The 24,423-nt window shown below is 48.6% G+C and overlaps 1 protein-coding gene across 1 annotated transcript in view; it reads right to left on the reverse strand.

The window, feature by feature from the left end:
* Nucleotides 1-427: 427 nt before the first annotated feature.
* LOC307121305 (scavenger receptor cysteine-rich domain-containing protein DMBT1-like) overlaps nt 428-24,423 on the reverse strand; it is a gene marked incomplete at both ends in the record, with an annotated part of 40,955 nt that continues 16,959 nt past the window's right edge. The window contains 4 exons of the mRNA XM_079808824.1: nt 428-438; nt 1,858-2,163; nt 11,370-11,675; nt 20,228-20,533. Coding sequence (XP_079664950.1) covers nt 428-438; nt 1,858-2,163; nt 11,370-11,675; nt 20,228-20,533 — 929 coding nt within the window. The remainder of the gene's footprint in view (nt 439-1,857; nt 2,164-11,369; nt 11,676-20,227; nt 20,534-24,423) is intronic.

The raw sequence follows: 24,423 nt of genomic DNA on the forward strand, positions 1-24,423 counted from the left end.
AATTTACACCGGGAGATAAAGTGCTTGTATTACTCCCTACTTCTAGTTCTAAATTACTTGCGAAGTGGCAAGGACCCTTTGAGGTCACACGGCGAGTTGGAGATCTCAACTATGAGGTGATACGATCAGATAGGGACGGGGCACGTCAAATATACCACCTCAACCTGTTAAAAAAATGGTCTGAGGCAGAGTCAGTGATGCTAGCGACGGTAATGAGTGGAGAGGAGGATCTCGGGCCATAGGCGGTCCAAAAGCCTCAATCTCTCGCTCTGGCCCCTGGGGGAGACCACCTCTCACCCTCGCAGCTCACTGACGTAAAACGTTTACAAGCAGAGTTTGCTGACGTGTTCTCGCCCCTACCTGGCCGCACCGACCTCATTCAGCACCACGTTGAGACGGAGCCGGGAGTTGTTATTCGCAGCCGGCCTTATCGCTTGCCTGAACACAAGAAAAAAGTGGTTCAGGCTGAATTAGAGGCTATGCTAGATATGGGGGTAATAGAAGAGTCCAGCAGTGACTGGGCGAGCCCGATAGTTTTAGTACCTAAACCTGACGGCTCGGTCCGGTTCTGTGTGGACTATCGTAAAGTAAACGCGGTGTCGAACTTTGATGCTTATCCAATGCCGAGGGTTGGCGAATTGCTTGATCGGCTAGGTACCGCTCGTTTTTATTCGACACTGGACTTAACAAAGGGGTATTGGCAGATCCCCTTGTCTCCCATGTCCAAAGAAAAAACAGCTTTCACCACGCCGTTTGGATTACACCAATTTGTCACCCTTCTTTTCGGATCTGACTAAAAAGGAGGTACCAGATACAGTTCAGTGGACGGAGCGGTGCCAGCAGGCTTTTACTCAGATAAAGGCTGCTCTGTGTGGTGGACCACTCCTACAGGCTCCTAACTTTTCTCTCCCTTTTCTTCTGCAGACTGACGCCTCGGACAGGGGGTTGGGCGCTGTCCTGTCCCAGGAGGTGGAGGGTGAAGAGCGGCCGGTGCTGTACATCAGTCGAAAGCTCTCTAAGAGAGAGACGATGTACAGCACCATAGAGAAGGAGTGTTTGGCCATCAGGTGGGCCGTTCTCACCCTTCGCTATTACCTCCTGGGGCGGGAGTTCACCCTCTGTTCGGACCACGCCCCCTTGCAGTGGCTCCACCGCATGAAGGATACCAACGCGCGGATCACCCGTTGGTAGGGGGGGGGCTGCAGGCCGGATGGCTCCCCGGCCTGAGTCGGGCGGTGGGGGTATGTGGCGGAGGGGGCGTGGTTTCACGAGGTCTGCAGCGGGAGAGAGAGGGCGGAGCCGAGTGGTGAGTAAGTAGGTCAAGTGCAGATGACGAACACCTGTGTCTGATTGCAGTAATTGGCATGGAGAGACCGCATATAAGCCACTGCGGGGAGAGAGACGAGAGAGAGAGTTTGGATTGGGACTGCATGCACACCTGCTGACTGAAGGAAACGAAGTGGAAACCGAGTGATCGATCTGAAAGAAGTGCTGAGTTTATGTTTTGTGTTTATGCGCCCACGTGCGCTTGTTGTGTTTGTTTCTGAAAAGTTTTAAGTATTAAAGTCCCGAGTCCCAGTCACGCCGACCCTGTCTTCTTCCTTCCACACCCCCACAACATACGAACCTTCACTACACTTACGCTGTCCCATTTTTCCTGCTTCTTCCACATTAACTTTGAGGACAAAATGTTCACTTGCTGCCTAATATATCCCACTCACTAACAGGTGCCGTGATGAAGAGATAATCAGTGTTATTCACTTCAACTGTTAGTGCATCTCATAATGTTATGCCTGATCGGTGTATACTGTACAACATCCCAAGTATACATCGGTTGTATAAATGTATTTGACTCACCTTGACAGACGACTCCAGCATCTTCCCCGTGCCCACAGTTGTGTGATCCCCATGCACTTGATGAACAGTTTGTCAGTGTAGATTCATTCCCACTGCACTGGACATCATCCAACCATATTGGTCCAGAACCTTGTCCAAAATAAGCATTACTCTTTGCCTCTATAACACTCCCACAGCCCAGTTCTCGACACACCACTGCCGCGTCTGCAGAATCCCACAGATCATCACAGACTGTTCCCCATATTCCATTATGGAGAATCTCCACTCTTCCAGAACAGAGGTTGGGTCCATTCACCAACTTGACAGCTATTAGTCACAAAACAAGTTAAGATAGAAGAACAGAATATTCGATTTTTTTGTTGTTGGTTATTGATTTATATATTGTTTTTTGAATAGATAACAAACAAAGTGGTATTAATAGTGGAGTTTCATCCTCTTCAGCATCATTGCCAATAACATTTGACTATTTACATTCCTATTTATTGATACTCATTATTAGCATTGTCTTATTCTTGCTTAATCTGAGATTTGTATTGTTTGTTATGGTATTTTATTAGCTGTGCTTAGCTTTTAGGGCTTAGATTTTAATGTTTAATTTTTTTCAATGTTAATAAAACATTAAAATCTAAGACCTATTGTTTATTTTGTCCAATGCTCCCCTCCTTGAACTGCCACCGTATCGTGGTGGAGGGGTTTAAGTACCCGAATGATCCTAGGAGCTATGTTGTCCGGGGCTATATGCCCCTGGTAGGGTCTCCCAAGGCAATGTACTCATAGCTTTTGATTGACTTTTCCCAAGATCACCACCAGATCTGGTTCTAATTCAAAGGTGTATAATTACCTGTCTGTGGTGCTGCACTAGTTTGTGCCTGGCCTATTACAGAAAGAGAGAGGTGATTAAAGTCTATTACAGTTCCAGAAACAGATTTCTTCATTTGCATGGTCTTTCCCAGACAAAGGTACAAAGTTCTAAATGAAGCTAAATGTACTCATAGCTTTTGATTGAGTTCCCTTTCGAGGGAACTCGCACTGCATCGGGACGACGCTTTGGGGATGCTCCCTTAGCATCAGCGAATCTGAAACCAGAATGCCAACTAGGCCAATCCGATTGGCGTGCGTGATGACGTCATTGTGACGGCATACCCGGAAGTATAAAAGGGGAGCTGGAACGTAATGGCGGTAGTTATTGCTCTTCAGCAAGCGCTATCTGTCAAACTGTCTGTCTATTTACTGTTGTATGTCAGTGAAAGTGTGTGATTGAAATGAAGTGTGAAAAAGTGAGAGAGTTCAAGCAGTGTGTGCATCCTTGCCCTCGCTACATGTCGGGCTCGGATACACACCTGCTGTGTGTGCACTGCCTGGGCGTTCAGCATGCTCGAGCGGCTCTCGAGGGAGCCGCTTGTGAGCATTATGAAAGCTGACGCTCAGAGTGCTCCGCTCTCGGCGTGAGCCCCGTGGATCGGTCCCGCATCCGCCGAGGCGGTGCGGCGAGGCTGGTCATGGGGCTCACGGATGGACTGTCAGCGGGACTGGGACTGCTGAGGCATTTTCCCAGTCTTTATCTGACAGTTCAGATGTTCTCCTTCCCCGTGTGGAAGCCCGCGCTGCGGCTTCTTCCCCCGGGGCGGAGGACGCGATGTGTGAGAGGTCTGATTCTGAGGAATTAGACGTACTCAGCATCGAGGCAGTCAAAGTCATAAGCACTTCTTAAATATGCAAGATTCCATCCACGCGATTGCTGGAAAAAAAAAAAAAGAAAAAAAAGGCAGCGCGCAGGTTATGGGTCTGCAATTAATGTGAACACACGCGATCGGTGTGCATGAGATACTGGTTGGCTTAACGGACGAGTCCGTATAGTAAAATAAATCAGTATTTGTCTGATATGGCTGCATTTAAGTCTGAGGATTTAAATGAGATATTATCTGACTCTGAGGAGTTAGATATTCAGTCATTTCAGACCATGTTTCACTGTATTGTGTGACACTGTTTGGCTTTTTTCTCGAGGGATGAAAGCCAATTGTATTATGACGGCTTGAACCACGTTGCTGAGGCAACGCGGGGTCTATGAGTCCGTATAAATACAAATAAAACAGTGTCGTCTGATTAATTACGGCTACATTTAATTCTAAGGAATTAAAATTAAATATAATCTAACTTTGAGGAGTTAGATATTCAGCTTATCATTCAGACTATGTTTCACCTTATTGTGGCTGCATTTAATTCTGAGGAATTCAATTAAAATATTATCTGACTTTGAGGAGTTAGATATATTTTTTATTCAGCCTATTATTCAGATCAGGTTGCACGGGTTTGGTGATTATGATGGCATTTAATTCCGAGGAATTGAGTGTCATGTTATCCGACTTTGATAAGTTGGATACTTTAATTCTGTCACCCAAGCGTGTTTAACTTGTGAACTGGATATTCATCTAAGATGGAGCCCTCCTGAAGTTGATGTCATTCTCGCCGCCTTGTGGCCTGCGGGACACATCAGTTTCAGGCAATTGCTAATCGCAGTGTCCGCTCTAGGGTTGTGGCCCTGTTGAGCTGCTCCCTTAGATGAGGCCCCCTGCTGGCCAGCCCCCTCTCCCGGGTAGGAGCGATCGAGGTCGCCTCCCCTGTGGAGTTTTCGGGAATCGATGCTGTGTTCCCGCCGTCTAGTACGCTTCGGGCCACATCGTTTCCCCGTGCACGCGTGCTGCACCAGCCGCCTCTAGCAAGACTTGCGGTGGTCCAGCAAACGTGTACGCACACCGAAAATCTTCCTCGATTTCGCCCTGCCGGTTAGCCGCTTCAGGGGGTCGGGGAGGAGGCTCGGTTGACACCCGAGACCGGCCTCGAGAGGCTGGTTCCCTTAGCAGATTATCTCGGCGCATGGTTATGCCTCCGAATATATCAGCTTGGGGCCTGCGACTGTAGGAAGGGGCATACAGACTGCAGTCCCGTTACCTTCCCCTGAAGTTCAGTGGGGTGGTCTGGACGGCAGTGGTCCCTGGGCAGGTTCGGGTAATGGAACAGGAAGTTCACTCCCTGTTGGTAAGGAGGCCACAGAATGTGCTCCTCCGCCAGACAGGGAGTCCGGGTTCTACAGCCAGTACTTCATAGTTCCTAAGAGGGATGGCGAGTTGCATCCAACTTTAGACCGGAGGTACTTGAATCGTTCTCTGAGGAGATTCAGATTCAAGATGCTTAGCATTTCCTCCATTGTGATTCAGATCCAGTCTGAGGACTGGTCTGTCACGATGGGTCTGAAGAGGACGCATACTTCCCTGTATCCATCCTTCTGTGTCACAGGAAGTTCCTGAGGTTCGCTTTTTGGGGCAAAGCGTACCAATATCGGGTTCTTCCAGGCGGCCTGGTCTCTAAAATGAAGCTAGGCCACAGCATCACTGTGAAGCAGTTTAAGGTCTGCTGGGGCTCATTGCGGCTGCGTCCAACAGAATATCTCTTGGCCTGCTGCATGAGACCCTTACAGTGGTAGCTGGGAATCAAGGGGTTTTCCTCTGGGGGAAAACCATTCTGTATGATCAGGGTAACGCGCAGATGCCTTCGTTCCCTAGTCATATGGAAGAAACCTTGGTTTCTGTCCCAGGGGCCAGTGTTGGGAGCGTTCTGTTGCCGGGAATCCGTTTCAACAGACGCCTCCCTCACTGGCTGGGACGTGGTTATGGGAAGTAAACCAGGTGGCTTTCCTTGAGGGGAAATCCATTCTGTATGATCAGGGTAACGCGCAGTGGCCTTCGTTCCCTAGTCATATGGAAGAAACCTTGGTTTCTGTCCCAAGGGCCAGTGTTGGGAGCGTTCTGTTGCCGGGAATCCGTTTCAACAGACGCCTCCCTCACTGGCTGGGACGTGGTCATGGCGGCCGCTTTGCGAGAGGTCTGTGGGAGACCAGGCATTTCTCAAGGCACATCTACTGCGTGGAAATGCTGGCGGTCTACAAAGCTCTGAGGAGCTTTTTCCCGGACCTCCGCGGCCACCATGTCCTGATATGGAAGTAAACCAGGTGGCTTTCCTTGAGGGGAAATCCATTCTGTATGATCAGGGTAACGCGCAGTGGCCTTCGTTCCCTAGTCATATGGAAGAAACCTTGGTTTCTGTCCCAAGGGCCAGTGTTGGGAGCGTCCTGTTGCCGGAAATCCGTTTCAACAGACGCCTCCCTCACTGGTTGGGGCACGGCAGGGGGGTTTGAGGTTGCGCCCTCTTTGCAGACTGGCGCATCACATCCTCCTGTGGTCCCAAGGGAAACTGTTGTCCATCAGGGCAATGTATGTCCCGGGGGTCCAAAATCAGGGAGCAGACATCCTGCTGAGGCAGGGGCTGAGGCCCGGGGAGTGGCGACTCCACCCAGAGGTGGTGGAGGCCATATGCAAGAGGTTCGGCCCAGTGGAAGTGGATCTGTTTGCGTCTCGAGAGACGTCCCACTGTCCACTGTGGTTTTTCCCTCACGCATCCAGCTCCGCTGGGGCTGGATGCCATGGTGCAGACGTGGCCGAGGCTGCGTCTGTACGCATTTCCCCCGATTGCTCTGCTCCCGGGAGTCCTGGAAAGGGTCCGTCGACAGGGGGTCAGTCTACTTCTGGTAGCACCCCGTTGGCCGACTCGAGTTTGGTTCTCGGATATCATAGCTCTGCTAGCAGGTCAGCCGTGGGAGATTCCTCTGAGGAGGGATCTCCTATCTCAGGCGGCGGGTACGATATTTTACCCCCGCCCGGAGATTTGGAACCTATGGGTCTGGCCCCTGAGGGGACCAGGTACATAGAGGCTGGCCTATCGGCGGAGGTGATAGAGACCTTACTCAGCTCCAGGGCTCCGACTACGAGGAGACTGTACAGCCTCAAGTGGAATGTATTTTCCACTTGGTGCAAAGAACGTGAGGTGGACCCAGTTAACTGCCCCGTGGCTTCAGTGCTGGAGTTCCTCCAAGATCGTTTTTCTGCAGGGCTTACCCCGTCCACATTCAAGGTGTACGTGGCTGCCATTTCGGCTTTCCACACTCCTCTGGGTGATGGGCCTCTGGGTAGGCACCAGCTGGTTGTACAATTCCTCCGTGGGGCTCGGAGGATGAGGCCTGCGGCTCGGACCAGAGTTCCAACCTGGGACCTGGCAGTGGTTCTCGAAGGATGGCTGAGGCCCCCTTCGAACCATTGGAGTCGGCTGGACCAAAGGATCGGACTCTTAAGGTGGCTTTTCTCCTTGCCATTACCTCTCTCAGGAGAGTGGGAGATCTCCAGGCCTTGGCGGTAACGCCAACCTGCCTGGAGTTTGCCCCGGGAGGAGTAAAGGCCATCTTACACCCTAGGCCGGGCTACGTGCCTAAGGTGCCATCAAGGGTGGTCAGGTCATTGGTCCTGCAGGCATTTCATCCTCCGCCTCATGTGACGGCGGAAGAAGGGAGGCTTCACCTACTCTGCCCGGTTAGGGCTCTAAGAGTTTATCTGGCGAAGTCTGCACAGTGGAGGAGATCACAACAACTGTTGGTGTGTTTTGGCTCACCTAAGAAGGGATTGCCTGCGTCTACTCAGACAATCAGTAATTGGATTGTCCAGGCGATTACCATGGCCTATCAGGTGCGCAGTTTGCCTTCACCTGTGGCTGTGAGGGCTCATTCCACCAGAGGCATGGCCTCTTCGGTGGCCCTTCTTTCTGGGGTCCCCTTGCAGGATATCTGCGAGGCGGCCGGGTGGGCTACCCCACACACTTTTATCAGGTTTTATAGCCTGGATCTCCCTACGACGCCTGGTGCGAGGGTGCTCCAGTCCTAGCTGTGCCCGGTTTCCGGCTTCACACTAGGGCAGGCGCTACCCTTCGGTGTGGCCTAGTGGGTACTCGTTCCCCAAAGCGTCGTCCCGATGCAGTGCGAGTTCCCTCGAAAGGGAACTGCTCGGGTTATGTATATAACCCTTGTTCCCTGAGAAGGGGAACGAGCACTGCATCCCGACGCCACACCTCGGCGCGCCTGGAGCGCATGCTTCAGAGCAATTACTACCGCCATTACGTTCCAGCTCCCCTTTTATACTTCCGGGTATGCCGTCACAATGACGTCATCACGCACGCCAATCGGATTGGCCTAGTTGGCATTCTGGTTTCAGATTCGCTGATGCTAAGGGAGCATCCCCAAAGCGTCGTCCCGATGCAGTGCTCGTTCCCCTTCTCAGGGAACAAGGGTTATATACATAACCCGAGCAGTTTTCCCAAGATCACCAACAGATCTGGTTCTAATTTAAAGGTGTATAATTACCTGTCTGTGGTGCTGCACTAGTTTGTGCCTGGCCTATTACAGAAAGGGAGAGATTATTAAAGTCTTTTACAGTTCCAGAAACAGATTTCGTCATTTGCTTGGTCTTTCCCAGACAAAGGTACACAGTTCTAAATGAAGCTAAATGTACTCATAGCTTTTGATTGAGTTTTCCCAAGATCACCACCAGATCTGGTTCTAATTCAAAGGTGTATAATTACCTGTCTGTGGTGCTGCACTAGTTTGTGCCTGGCCTATTACAGAAAGAGAGAGATGATTAAAGTCTATTACAGTTCCAGAAACAGATTTCTTCATTTGCATGGTCTTTCCCAGACAAAGGTACAAAGTTCTAAATGAAGCTAAATGTACTCATAGCTTTTGATTGAGTTTTCCCAAGATCACCACCAGATCTGGTTCTAATTCAAAGGTGTATAATTACCTGTCTGTGGTGCTGCACTAGTTTGTGCCTGGCCTATTACAGAAAGAGAGAGATGATTAAAGTCTATTACAGTTCCAGAAACAGATTTCTTCATTTGCATGGTCTTTCCCAGACAAAGGTACAAAGTTCTAAATGAAGCTAAATGTACTCATAGCTTTTGATTGACTTTTCCCAAGATCACCACCAGATCTGGTTCTAATTCAGAGGTGTATAATTACCTGTCTGTGGTGCTGCACTAGTTTGTGCCTGGCCTATTACAGAAAGAGAGAGATGATTAAAGTCTATTACAGTTCCAGAAACAGATTTCTTCATTTGCATGGTCTTTCCCAGACAAAGGTACACAGTTCTAAATGAAGCTAAATGAAATCATAGCTTTTGATTGACTTTTCCAAAGATCACCACCAGATCTGGTTCTAATTCAGAGGTGTATAATTACCTGTCTGTGGTGCTGCACTAGTTTGTGCCTGGCCTATTACAGAAAGAGAGAGATGATTAAAGTCTATTACAGTTCCAGAAACAGATTTCTTCATTTGCATGGTCTTTCTCAGACAAAGGTACAAAGTTCTAAATGAAGCCAAATGTACTCATAGCTTTTGATTGACTTTTCCCAAGATCACCACCAGATCTGGTTCTAATTCAAAGGTGTATAATTACCTGTCTGTGGTGCTGCACTAGTTTGTGCCTGGCCTATTACAGAAAGAGAGAGATGATTATAGTCTATTACAGTAACAGAATGGATTTCTTCATTTTCATGGTCTTTCTCAGACTGAAAATGATATTCAAAAATTGTTTTTTATTCTCTAAACCATTCGCCTTCAACATGCTAAAAAAGTCATCCGCAAAGTTCCCAAGAATGAATTCATTTAGCCCATGCATCAACTGGGCAAAAGTTACAAAGTTATAAATTAAACTAAATGTACTCATAGCCTTTGATCGACTGTTCCTAAGTTCATCACCGGTATGGCTACTCAAATGTACTAACAGTGTAATGTGCATGCCATTGGTGAGCTTGACCCCGTAATTGAGGAAAAAATGTTGTATAATAAAACAAAACTTTGTTGTGCAATTGGGAAAAAACAAAACACAACAGGAAATACTGTAATGATACACTGGTTCTTTCAAGTAGATCATGTTATTTAGAACATGAAACACTGTTGCAATGCTAATGAGAAAATACACCGAACAGGCATAATATAATGACCACATTCCTAATATTGTGTTGGTCCCCATTTTGCTGCCAAAACAGCTCTGACCCATTGAGGCATGGACTCCACTAGACCCCTGAAGGTGTGCTGTGGTATCTGGCACCAAGATGTTAGCAGAAGATCCTTTAAGTCCTGTAAGTTGCGAGGTGGGGCCTCCATGGATCGGTCTTATTTGTTCAGTACATCCCACAGATGCTCCACTGGATTGAAATCTGGGGAATTTGGAGGCCATGTCAACGCCTCAAACTCGTTGATGTGCTCCTCAAACTATTCCTAACCCACTCTTGCTTTGTGGCAGGGTGGATTATCCTGCTGAAAGAGGACACAGCCACCAGGGAATACCGTTTCCATGAAAGGGTGTACATGGTCTGTAACAATGCTTAGGTACGTGGTACGTGTCAAATTAACGGACCCAAGGTTTCCCAGCAGAATATTGCCCAAAGCATCACACTGCCTCCACCGGCTTGCCTTCTTCCCATAGTGCATCCTGGTGCCATGTGTGTTCCCCAGGTGAGCCACAGACAAGCACCCGGCCATCCATGTGATGGAAAATAAAACGTGGTTCATCAGACCAGGCCACCTTCTGCCATTGCTCTGTGGTCCAGTTCTGATGCTCACGTGCCCGGTGTTGGCGCTTTCGTCGGTGGATAGGGGTCAGCATGGGCACCCTGACTGGTCTGGGGCTTTGCAGCCCCATACGCAACAAACTGCGATGCACTGTGTATTCGGACACCTTTCTACCAGAACCAGCATTAACATCTTGAGCAATTTGAGCTCCAGTAGCTCGTCTGTTTGATCGGACCACATGGGCCATCCTTCGCTCCCCACGTGCATCAATGACCCATGAGCCCATGACACTGTCGCCGGTTCACCACTGTTCCTTCCTTGGAGCACTTTTGATAGATACTGACCACTGCAGGACGGGAACACCCCACAAGAGCTGCAGTTTTGGAGATGCTCTGACCAAGTCGTCTAGCCATCACAATTTGGCCCTTGTCAAACTTGCTCAAAACTTACTGTGGCGGAGGGGGCGTGGTTTCACGAGGTCTGCAGCGGGAGAGAGAGGGCGGAGCCGAGTGGTGAGTAAGTAGGTCAAGTGCAGATGACAAACACCTGTGTCTGATTGCAGTAATTGGCATGGAGAGACCGCATATAAGCCACTGCGGGGAGAGAGACGAGAGAGAGAGTTTGGATTGGGACTGCATGCACGCCTGCTGACTGAAGGAAACGAAGTGGAAACCGAGTGATCGATCTGAAAGAAGTGCTGAGTTTATGTTTTGTGTTTATGCGCCCACGTGTGCTTGTTGTGTTTGTTTCTGAAAAGTTTTAAGTATTAAAGTCCCGAGTCCCAGTCACGCCGACCCTGTCTTCTTCCTTCCACACCCCCACAACATACGAACCTTCACTACACTTACGCTGTCCCATTTTTCCTGCTTCTTCCACATTAACTTTGAGGACAAAATGTTCACTTGCTGCCTAATATATCCCACTCACTAACAGGTGCCGTGATGAAGAGATAATCAGTGTTATTCACTTCAACTGTTAGTGCATCTCATAATGTTATGCCTGATCGGTGTATACTGTACAACATCCCAAGTATACATCGGTTGTATAAATGTATTTGACTCACCTTGACAGACGACTCCAGCATCTTCCCCGTGCCCACAGTTGTGTGATCCCCATGCACTTGATGAACAGTTTGTCAGTGTAGATTCATTCCCACTGCACTGGACATCATCCAACCATATTGGTCCAGAACCTTGTCCAAAATAAGCATTACTCTTTGCCTCTATAACACTCCCACAGCCCAGTTCTCGACACACCACTGCCGCGTCTGCAGAATCCCACAGATCATCACAGACTGTTCCCCATATTCCATTATGGAGAATCTCCACTCTTCCAGAACAGAGGTTGGGTCCATTCACCAACTTGACAGCTATTAGTCACAAAACAAGTTAAGATAGAAGAACAGAATATTCAATTTTTTTGTTGTTGGTTATTGATTTATATATTGTTTTTTGAATAGATAACAAACAAAGTGGTATTAATAGTGGAGTTTCATCCTCTTCAGCATCATTGCCAATAACATTTGACTATTTACATTCCTATTTATTGATACTCATTATTAGCATTGTCTTATTCTTGCTTAATCTGAGATTTGTATTGTTTGTTATGGTATTTTATTAGCTGTGCTTAGCTTTTAGGGCTTAGATTTTAATGTTTAATTTTTTTCAATGTTAATAAAACATTAAAATCTAAGACCTATTGTTTATTTTGTCCAATGCTCCCCTCCTTGAACTGCCACCGTATTGTGGTGGAGGGGTTTAAGTACCCGAATGATCCTAGGAGCTATGTTGTCCGGGGCTATATGCCCCTGGTAGGGTCTCCCAAGGCAATGTACTCATAGCTTTTGATTGACTTTTCCCAAGATCACCACCAGATCTGGTTCTAATTCAAAGGTGTATAATTACCTGTCTGTGGTGCTGCACTAGTTTGTGCCTGGCCTATTACAGAAAGAGAGAGATGATTAAAGTCTATTACAGTTCCAGAAACAGATTTCTTCATTTGCATGGTCTTTCCCAGACAAAGGTACAAAGTTCTAAATGAAGCTAAATGTACTCATAGCTTTTGATTGAGTTTTCCCAAGATCACCAACAGATCTGGTTCTAATTTAAAGGTGTATAATTACCTGTCTGTGGTGCTGCACTAGTTTGTGCCTGGCCTATTACAGAAAGGGAGAGATTATTAAAGTCTTTTACAGTTCCAGAAACAGATTTCGTCATTTGCTTGGTCTTTCCCAGACAAAGGTACACCGTTCTAAATGAAGCTAAATGTACTCATAGCTTTTGATTGAGTTTTCCCAAGATCACCACCAGATCTGGTTCTAATTCAAAGGTGTATAATTACCTGTCTGTGGTGCTGCACTAGTTTGTGCCTGGCCTATTACAGAAAGAGAGAGATGATTAAAGTCTATTACAGTTCCAGAAACAGATTTCTTCATTTGCATGGTCTTTCCCAGACAAAGGTACAAAGTTCTAAATGAAGCTAAATGTACTCATAGCTTTTGATTGACTTTTCCCAAGATCACCACCAGATCTGGTTCTAATTCAGAGGTGTATAATTACCTGTCTGTGGTGCTGCACTAGTTTGTGCCTGGCCTATTACAGAAAGAGAGAGATGATTAAAGTCTATTACAGTTCCAGAAACAGATTTCTTCATTTGCATGGTCTTTCCCAGACAAAGGTACACAGTTCTAAATGAAGCTAAATGTACTCATAGCTTTTGATTGACTTTTCCCAAGATCACCACCAGATCTGGTTCTAATTCAGAGGTGTATACTTACCTGTCTGTGGTGCTGCACTAGTTTGTGCCTGGCCTATTACAGAAAGAGAGAGATGATTAAAGTCTATTACAGTTCCAGAAACAGATTTCTTCATTTGCATGGTCTTTCTCAGACAAAGGTACAAAGTTCTAAATGAAGCTAAATGTACTCATAGCTTTTGATTGAGTTTTCCCAAGATCACCACCAGATCTGGTTCTAATTCAAAGGTGTATAATTACCTGTCTGTGGTGCTGCACTAGTTTGTGCCAGGCCTATTACAGAAAGAGAGAGATGATTATAGTCTATTACAGTAACAGAATGGATTTCTTCATTTTCATGGTCTTTCTCAGACTGAAAATGATATTCAAAAATTGTTTTTTATTCTCTAAACCATTCGCCTTCAACATGCTAAAAAAGTCATCCGCAAAGTTCCCAAGCATGAATTCATTTAGCCCATGCATCAACTGGGCAAAAGTTACAAAGTTATAAATTAAACTAAATGTACTCATAGCCTTTGATCGACTGTTCCTAAGTTCATCACCGGTATGGCTACTCAAATGTACTAACAGTGTAATGTGCATGCCATTGGTGAGTTTGACCCCGTAATTGAGGAAAAAATGTTGTATAATAAAACAAAACTTTGTTGTGCAATTGGGAAAAAACTAAACACAACAGGAAATACTGTAATGATACACTGGTTCTTTCAAGTAGATCATGTTATTTAGAACATGAAACACTGTTGCAATGCTAATGAGAAAATACACCGAACAGGCATAATATAATGACCACATTCCTAATATTGTGTTGGTCCCCATTTTGCTGCCAAAACAGCTCTGACCCATTGAGGCATGGACTCCACTAGACCCCTGAAGGTGTGCTGTGGTATCTGGCACCAAGATGTTAGCAGAAGATCCTTTAAGTCCTGTAAGTTGCGAGGTGGGGCCTCCATGAATCGGTCTTATTTGTTCAGTACATCCCACAGATGCTCCACTGGGTTGAAATCTGGGGAATTTGGAGGCCATGTCAACGCCTCAAACTCGTTGATGTGCTCCTCAAACTATTCCTAACCCACTCTTGCTTTGTGGCAGGGTGGATTATCCTGCTGAAAGAGGACACAGCCACCAGGGAATACCGTTTCCATGAAAGGGTGTACATGGTCTGTAACAATGCTTAGGTACGTGGTACGTGTCAAATTAACGGACCCAAGGTTTCCCAGCAGAACATTGCCCAAAGCATCACACTGCCTCCACCGGCTTGCCTTCTTCCCATAGTGCATCCTGGTGCCATGTGTGTTCCCCAGGTGAGCCACAGACAAGCACCCGGCCATCCATGTGATGGAAAATAAAACGTGGTTCATCAGACCAGGCCACCTTCTGCCATTGCTCTGTGGTCCAGTTCTGATGCTCACGTGCCCGGTGTTGGCGCTTTCGTCGGTGGATAGGGGTCAGCATGGGCACCCTGACTGGTCTGGGGCTTTGCAGCCCCATACGCAACAAACTGCGATGCACTGTGTATTCGGACACCTTTCTACCAGAACCAGCATTAACATCTTGAGCAATTTGAGCTCCAGTAGCTCGTCTGTTTGATCGGACCACACGGGCCATCCTTCGCTCCCCACGTGCATCAATGACCCATGAGCCCATGACACTGTCGCCGGTTCACCACTGTTCCTTCCTTGGAGCACTTTTGATAGATACTGACCACTGCAGGACGGGAACACCCCACAAGAGCTGCAGTTTTGGAGATGCTCTGACCAAGTCGTCTAGCCATCACAATTTGGCCCTTGTCAAACTTGCTCAAAACTTACTGTGGCGGAGGGGGCGTGGTTTCACGAGGTCTGCAGCGGGAGAGAGAGGGCGGAGCCGAGTGGTGAGTAAGTAGGTCAAGTGCAGATGACGAACACCTGTGTCTGATTGCAGTAATTGGCATGGAGAGACCGCATATAAGCCACTGCGGGGAGAGAGACGAGAGAGAGAGTTTGGATTGGGACTGCATGCACGCCTGCTGACTGAAGGAAACGAAGTGGAAACCGAGTGATCGATCTGAAAGAAGTGCTGAGTTTATGTTTTGTGTTTATGCGCCCACGTGTGCTTGTTGTGTTTGTTTCTGAAAAGTTTTAAGTATTAAAGTCCCGAGTCCTAGTCACGCCGACCCTGTCTTCTTCCTTCCACACCCCCACAACATACGAACCTTCACTACACTGGTGCCGAAACCCGGGAAGGAAGAAGATCGCCGCCGCCATGCAGTCTCCGCCGGGAACGCCACTTGCGGACATCGTACAATCGCTCGCCGGTCTTCACCTAGAACACCATCGAGACCTGCTGGCCGTGAGGGAGGAGCAAGAAAAGCGATTCGAGGCCCTCCTCCGCGCCCAGCATGAGGACCGCAAGCTGTTCCGGAGCTGGATGGACCGGGAGATTCGGGCCGTCCCCACCCCCACCAAAGACTCGGCCTCCGCCTTGCCTCTCAAAAAAATGGGTCCACAAGATGACCCAGAGGCCTTCATCGACCTGTTTGAGAGGTCCGCCGAGGCTCGGGGATGGCCCAAGACGGACTGGCCAATGCGGCTCCTGCCACTGCTGTCCGGAGAGGCGCAGGTAGCCGCTCACCAACTGCCAGTCCAGAATCTCCTGGTCTACGACGACCTGAGGCACGCCATCCTTCAGCGGGTCGGCCGGACCCCGGAACAACACCGCCAGCGGTTCCGGACCCTGGCTCTCGACGAGTCCGGCCGGCCCTTCGCGTTCGCGTAACAGCTCCGGGACTCGTGCCGCAAGTGGCTGATGGCCGACGGGAGTGACGTCGAGGGACTCATCGATCGTGTGGTACTGGAGCAGTTCGTGGCGCGGCTTCCAAGGAAGGCCGCGCAGTGGGTCCAGTGCCACCGCCCGACGTCGCTGAACCAGGCCATCCAGCTGGCGGAGGACCAAATGGTGGCGTGCCACGGGGTCGGCGAACCCCTTCCATCAGCTTCTCTCTCTCTCTCTCTCTCTCTCTCGTCCCCTTCTCTCTCCAAACCTGTCCCCTTTCCCAGGTCGCGCCCTGGGATGCTGCCCAGACCTGCTGCAGGAGGAGACATCAGCGGGTCCCAGACCGGCACCTTGGAGACGGGGAGTAACCAGTGACCCTTCCCCATCCACATCTGCTTCAACGCTCTCTCCACGCCAATTCGTTGACCCCCTTCCAGCCACTAGGGCCGCGGGGAAGTCTGGGCCGGCTTGTTGGCGATGCGGGGACCCAGGACATTTTATCGATCGGTGTCCGGTGATGGAGGTGGGGACACTGATCCGGGTCCCCGACGCGCCACAAGCTGCCCCCGATCAAGCTGGCCTGTACCAGATACCCGTGAGTATCAAGGGGGGTACCTATCAGGGCTTGGTGGATTCAGGTTGTAACCAGACCTCCATCCATCAAAGCCTGATTCAGCCTAAGGCATTGGATAATGGCTGCATGGTTAAGGTACGGTGTGTGCACGGGGAAGTGGTGAACTATCCGTTGTTGCCCGTGGATATTCAATTTCGGGGACAAACGCATAGTGTTGAGGTTGCAGTTAACTCGCACCTCCGGCATCCGATAATTCTGGGAACCAATTGGCCAGCATTTAATAAATTATTGGGGTACTTGTGTGCGGATGCCTCTTGGGGAAAACGAGTAAAAAGGAAGGTGACGGTTGCTCAGTTGGGGGAGGTGGATTCGGGACATCTGGGAGCTGTTCCGGGGGAACAGAGCGCTCTGGAGACTCCCATTCTCACAGACCGCGATGACTTTACCCTGGAACAGTCCCAGGATGAGACGCTCAAACACGCGTTTAGTCAGGTCCGTTCCATCGACGGCCACCTCCTCCACCCTGACCAGCCGCTCTCCTTTCCGTATTTTTCAATTATAAAAGATAAGTTGTATCGGGTGACCCAAGACGCCCAGTCAAAACAAGATACAACACAGTTGTTGGTGCCTAAAAGCCGTTGGGAAATGCTTTTCCAGGCGGCTCATTCTAATCCGATGGCCGGGCATTTAGGACAAACGGCTACACTAAACCGTCTCATGGCCCGGTTTTTCTGGCCGGCATTCACGAGAATGTGCGCAAGTGGTGTGCGTCTTGTCGTGAATGTCAGTTGGTGAATCCACCGGCCAACCCAAAAGCACCATTGTGCCCTCTTCCATTGATGCAGGTCCCCTTCGAACGAATTGGCATGGACCTCATCGGGCCATTAGAAAGGTCGGCACGTGGGCATCGCTTTGCTTTAGTCCTGGTGGACTACGCAACGCGATATCCTGAAGCAGTTCCACTCCGCACTATTTCGGCGAAAAGTGTTGCGAGTGCACTGTTTTCATTCATCTCCCGGGTGGGAATCCCGAAAGAGATTCTCACCGATCAAGGCACGGCGTTTATGTCACGGACGATCCGCGAACTCTACGAATTATTGGGCATTAAATCGATTCGCACCAGCATCTATCACCCACAAACAGACGGACTGGTGGAACGTTTTAATCGCACGTTAAAGACCATGATTCGTAAGTTCGTTCACGAGGACACCAAAAATTGGGATAAGTGGCTAGAACCTCTTTTGTTCGCTGTTCGCGAGGTCCCCCAAGTCTCCACGGGGTTTTCCCCCTTCGAGCTTCTCTATGGACGCCAGCCTCGGGGGGTGCTGGATGTCCTTTGAGAGGCTTGGGAGGACGGACCTTCCGCTAGTAAGAATGAAATTCAGTATGTCTTGGACCTGAGAACAAAACTCCACACTTTGGGGCGGCTGTCTATGGAGAATTTGTTACAGGCTCAAGACAAACAGAGGCAGCTGTACAACAGAGGCGCTAGGCTTCGTCAATTTACACCGGGAGATAAAGTGCTTGTATTACTCCCTACTTCTAGTTCTAAATTACTTGCGAAGTGGCAAGGACCCTTTGAGGTCACACGGCGAGTTGGAGATCTCAACTATGAGGTGATACGATCAGATAGGGACGGGGCACGTCAAATATACCACCTCAACCTGTTAAAAAAATGGTCTGAGGCAGAGTCAGTGATGCTAGCGACGGTAGTGAGTGGAGAGGAGGATCTCGGGCCATAGGCGGTCCAAAAGCCTCAATCTCTCGCTCTGGCCCCTGGGGGAGACCACCTCTCACCCTTGCAGCTCACTGACGTAAAACGTTTACAAGCAGAGTTTGCTGACGTGTTCTCGCCCCTACCTGGCCGCACCGACCTCATTCAGCACCACGTTGAGACGGAGCCGGGAGTTGTTATTCGCAGCCGGCCTTATCGCTTGCCTGAACACAAGAAAAAAGTGGTTCAGGCTGAATTAGAGGCTATGCTAGATATGGGGGTAATAGAAGAGTCCAGCAGTGACTGGGCGAGCCCGATAGTTTTAGTACCTAAACCTGACGGCTCGGTCCGGTTCTGTGTGGACTATCGTAAAGTAAACGCGGTGTCGAAGTTTGATGCTTATCCAATGCCGAGGGTTGGCGAATTGCTTGATCGGCTAGGTACCGCTCGTTTTTATTCAACACTGGACTTAACAAAGGGGTATTGGCAGATCCCCTTGTCTCCCATGTCCAAAGAAAAAACAGCTTTCACCACGCCGTTTGGATTACACCAATTTGTCACCCTTCTTTTCGGCTTGTTCGGGGCTCCTGCGACCTTCCAGCGTCTGATGGACAGAATTCTCCGGCCGAATGCTGCATATGCCGCTGCATACCTAGATGATATCATCATCTACAGTGCGGACTGGCAGCGTCATATGCAGCATTTGCGAGCTGTCCTGAAGTCGCTGAGAAGGGCGGGGCTCACGGCCAACCCGAAGAAGTGTGCAATTGGGCGGGTGGAAGTAAGATATCTGGGCTTCCACTTGGGTCATGGGCAGGTGCGTCCCCAAATTGATAAGACGGCAGCTGTTGCGACCTATCCGAGACCCAAGACCAAAAAGGAGGTTAGACAGTTCCTGGGGCTAGCGGGATACTACAGAAGGTTTGTGCCTAATTATTCGGACCTCGCTAGCCCGCTGACTGATCTGACTAAAAAGGAGGTACCAGATACAGTTCAGTGGACGGAGCGGTGCCAGCAGGCTTTTACTCAGATAAAGGCTGCTCTGTGTGGTGGACCACTCCTACAGGCTCCTAACTTTTCTCTCCCTTTTCTTCTGCAGACTGACGCCTCGGACAGGGGGTTGGGCGCTGTCCTGTCCCAGGAGGTGGAGGGTGAAGAGCGGCCGGTGCTGTACATCAGTCGAAAGCTCTCTAAGAGAGAGACGATGTACAGCACCATAGAGAAGGAGTGTTTGGCCATCAGGTGGGCCGTTCTCACCCTTCGCTATTACCTCCTGGGGCGGGAGTTCACCCTCTGTTCGGACCACGCCCCCTTGCAGTGGCTCCACCGCATGAAGGATACCAACGCGCGGATCACCCGTTGGTATCTAGCTTTACAGCCTTTTAAGTTCAAGGTAGTCCACAGGCCGGGTGCTCAGATGGCTGTGGCTGACTTCCTCTCCTCTTGGGGGGGGGGGGGGGGGGGGTGGGGCTGCAGGCCGGATGGCTCCCCGGCCTGAGTCGGGCGGTGGGGGTATGTGGCGGAGGGGGCGTGGTTTCACGAGGTCTGCAGCGGGAGAGAGAGGGCGGAGCCGAGTGGTGAGTAAGTAGGTCAAGTGCAGATGACGAACACCTGTGTCTGATTGCAGTAATTGGCATGGAGAGACCGCATATAAGCCACTGCGGGGAGAGAGACGAGAGAGAGAGTTTGGATTGGGACTGCATGCACGCCTGCTGACTGAAGGAAACGAAGTGGAAACCGAGTGATCGATCTGAAAGAAGTGCTGAGTTTATGTTTTGTGTTTATGCGCCCACGTGCGCTTGTTGTGTTTGTTTCTGAAAAGTTTTAAGTATTAAAGTCCCGAGTCCCAGTCACGCCGACCCTGTCTTCTTCCTTCCACACCCCCACAACATACGAACCTTCACTACACTTACGCTGTCCCATTTTTCCTGCTTCTTCCACATTAACTTTGAGGACAAAATGTTCACTTGCTGCCTAATATATCCCACTCACTAACAGGTGCCGTGATGAAGAGATAATCAGTGTTATTCACTTCAACTGTTAGTGCATCTCATAATGTTATGCCTGATCGGTGTATACTGTACAACATCCCAAGTATACATCGGTTGTATAAATGTATTTGACTCACCTTGACAGACGACTCCAGCATCTTCCCCGTGCCCACAGTTGTGTGATCCCCATGCACTTGATGAACAGTTTGTCAGTGTAGATTCATTCCCACTGCACTGGACATCATCCAACCATATTGGTCCAGAACCTTGTCCAAAATAAGCATTACTCTTTGCCTCTATAACACTCCCACAGCCCAGTTCTCGACACACCACTGCCGCGTCTGCAGAATCCCACAGATCATCACAGACTGTTCCCCATATTCCATTATGGAGAATCTCCACTCTTCCAGAACAGAGGTTGGGTCCATTCACCAACTTGACAGCTATTAGTCACAAAACAAGTTAAGATAGAAGAACAGATTATTCGATTTTTTTGTTGTTGGTTATTGATTTATATATTGTTTTTTGAATAGATAACAAACAAAGTGGTATTAATAGTGGAGTTTCATCCTCTTCAGCATCATTGCCAATAACATTTGACTATTTACATTCCTATTTATTGATACTCATTATTGGCATTGTCTTATTCTTGCTTAATCTGAGATTTGTATTGTTTGTTATGGTATTTTATTAGCTGTGCTTAGCTTTTAGGGCTTAGATTTTAATGTTTAATTTTTTTCAATGTTAATAAAACATTAAAATCTAAGACCTATTGTTTATTTTGTCCAATGCTCCCCTCCTTGAACTGCCACCGTATCGTGGTGGAGGGGTTTAAGTACCCGAATGATCCTAGGAGCTATGTTGTCCGGGGCTATATGCCCCTGGTAGGGTCTCCCAAGGCAATGTACTCATAGCTTTTGATTGACTTTTCCCAAGATCACCACCAGATCTGGTTCTAATTCAAAGGTGTATAATTACCTGTCTGTGGTGCTGCACTAGTTTGTGCCTGGCCTATTACAGAAAGAGAGAGACGATTATAGTCTATTACAGTAACAGAAACAGATTTCTTCATTTGCATGGTCTTTCTCAGACAAAGGTACAAAGTTCTAAATGAAGCTAAATGTACTCATAGCTTTTGATTGAGTTTTCCCAAGATCACCACCAGATCTGGTTCTAATTTAAAGGTGTATAATTACCTGTCTGTGGTGCTGCACTAGTTTGTGCCTGGCCTATTACAGAAAGGGAGAGATTATTAAAGTCTTTTACAGTTCCAGAAACAGATTTCGTCATTTGCTTGGTCTTTCCCAGACAAAGGTACACAGTTCTAAATGAAGCTAAATGTACTCATAGCTTTTGATTGAGTTTTCCCAAGATCACCACCAGATCTGGTTCTAATTCAAAGGTGTATAATTACCTTTCTGTGGTGCTGCACTAGTTTGTGCCTGGCCTATTACAGAAAGAGAGAGATGATTAAAGTCTATTACAGTTCCAGAAACAGATTTCTTCATTTGCATGGTCTTTCCCAGACAAAGGTACAAAGTTCTAAATGAAGCTAAATGTACTCATAGCTTTTGATTGAGTTTTCCCAAGATCACCACCAGATCTGGTTCTAATTCAAAGGTGTATAATTACCTGTCTGTGGTGCTGCACTAGTTTGTGCCTGGCCTATTACAGAAAGAGAGAGATGATTAAAGTCTATTACAGTTCCAGAAACAGATTTCTTCATTTGCATGGTCTTTCCCAGACAAAGGTACAAAGTTCTAAATGAAGCTAAATGTACTCATAGCTTTTGATTGACTTTTCCCAAGATCACCACCAGATCTGGTTCTAATTCAGAGGTGTATAATTACCTGTCTGTGGTGCTGCACTAGTTTGTGCCTGGCCTATTACAGAAAGAGAGAGATGATTATAGTCTATTACAGTAACAGAATGGATTTCTTCATTTTCATGGTCTTTCTCAGACTGAAAATGATATTCAAAAATTGTTTTTTATTCTCTAAACCATTCGCCTTCAACATGCTAAAAAAGTAATCCGCAAAGTTCCCAAGCATGAATTCATTTAGCACATGCATCAACTGGGCAAAAGTTACAAAGTTTTAAATTAAACTAAATGTACTCATAGCCTTTAATCGACTGTTCCTAAGTTCATCACCGGTATGGCTACTCAAATGTACTAACAGTGTAATGTGCATGCCATTGGTGAGCTCGACCCCGTAATTGAGGAAAAAATGTTGTATAATAAAACAAAACTTTGTTGTGCAATTGGGAAAAAACAAAACACAACAGGAAATACTGTAATGATACACTGGTTCTTTCAAGTAGATCATGTTATTTAGAACATGAAACACTGTTGCAATGCTAATGAGAAAATACACCGAACAGGCATAATATAATGACCACATTCCTAATATTGTGTTGGTCCCCATTTTGCTGCCAAAACAGCTCTGACCCATTGAGGCATGGACTCCACTAGACCCCTGAAGGTGTGCTGTGGTATCTGGCACCAAGATGTTAGCAGAAGATCCTTTAAGTCCTGTAAGTTGCGAGGTGGGGCCTCCATGGATCGGTCTTATTTGTTCAGTACATCCCACAGATGCTCCACTGGATTGAAATCTGGGGAATTTGGAGGCCATGTCAACGCCTCAAACTCGTTGATGTGCTCCTCAAACTATTCCTAACCCACTCTTGCTTTGTGGCAGGGTGGATTATCCTGCTGAAAGAGGACACAGCCACCAGGGAATACCGTTTCCATGAAAGGGTGTACATGGTCTGTAACAATGCTTAGGTACGTGGTATGTGTCAAATTAACGGACCCAAGGTTTCCCAGCAGAACATTGCCCAAAGCATCACACTGCCTCCACCGGCTTGCCTTCTTCCCATAGTGCATCCTGGTGCCATGTGTGTTCCCCAGGTGAGCCACAGACAAGCACCCGGCCATCCATGTGATGGAAAATAAAACGTGGTTCATCAGACCAGGCCACCTTCTGCCATTGCTCTGTGGTCCAGTTCTGATGCTCACGTGCCCGGTGTTGGCGCTTTCGTCGGTGGATAGGGGTCAGCATGGGCACCCTGACTGGTCTGGGGCTTTGCAGCCCCATACGCAACAAACTGCGATGCACTGTGTATTCGGACACCTTTCTACCAGAACCAGCATTAACATCTTGAGCAATTTGAGCTCCAGTAGCTCGTCTGTTTGATCGGACCACACGGGCCATCCTTCGCTCCCCACGTGCATCAATGACCCATGAGCCCATGACACTGTCGCCGGTTCACCACTGTTCCTTCCTTGGAGCACTTTTGATAGATACTGACCACTGCAGGACGGGAACACCCCACAAGAGCTGCAGTTTTGGAGATGCTCTGACCAAGTCGTCTAGCCATCACAATTTGGCCCTTGTCAAACTTGCTCAAAACTTACTGTGGCGGAGGGGGCGTGGTTTCACGAGGTCTGCAGCGGGAGAGAGAGGGCGGAGCCGAGTGGTGAGTAAGTAGGTCAAGTGCAGATGACGAACACCTGTGTCTGATTGCAGTAATTGGCATGGAGAGACCGCATATAAGCCACTGCGGGGAGAGAGACGAGAGAGAGAGTTTGGATTGGGACTGCATGCACGCCTGCTGACTGAAGGAAACGAAGTGGAAACCGAGTGATCGATCTGAAAGAAGTGCTGAGTTTATGTTTTGTGTTTATGCGCCCACGTGCGCTTGTTGTGTTTGTTTCTGAAAAGTTTTAAGTATTAAAGTCCCGAGTCCCAGTCACGCCGACCCTGTCTTCTTCCTTCCACACCCCCACAACATACGAACCTTCACTACACTGGTGCCGAAACCCGGGAAGGAAGAAGATCGCCGCCGCCATGCAGTCTCCGCCGGGAACGCCACTTGCGGACATCGTACAATCGCTCGCCGGTCTTCACCAAGAACACCATCGAGACCTGCTGGCCGTGAGGGAGGAGCTAGAAAAGCGATTCGAGGCCCTCCTCCGCGCCCAGCATGAGGACCGCAAGCTGTTCCGGAGCTGGATGGACCGGGAGATTCGGGCCGTCCCCACCCCCACCAAAGACTCGGCCTCCGCCTTGCCTCTCAACAAAATGGGTCCACAAGATGACCCAGAGGCCTTCATCGACCTGTTTTAGAGGTCCGCCGAGGCTCGGGGATGGCCCAAGACGGACTGGCCAATGCGGCTCCTGCCACTGCTGTCCGGAGAGGCGCAGGTAGCCGCTCACCAACTGCCAGTCCAGAATCTCCTGGTCTACGACGACCTGAGGCACGCCATCCTTCAGCGGGTCGGCCGGACCCCGGAACAACACCGCCAGCGGTTCCGGACCCTGGCTCTCGA

Source organism: Gobio gobio (assembly GCF_949357685.1).
Source record: "Gobio gobio genome assembly, chromosome: 25".
In the NCBI taxonomy this organism is placed as follows: Eukaryota; Metazoa; Chordata; class Actinopteri; order Cypriniformes; family Gobionidae; genus Gobio; species Gobio gobio.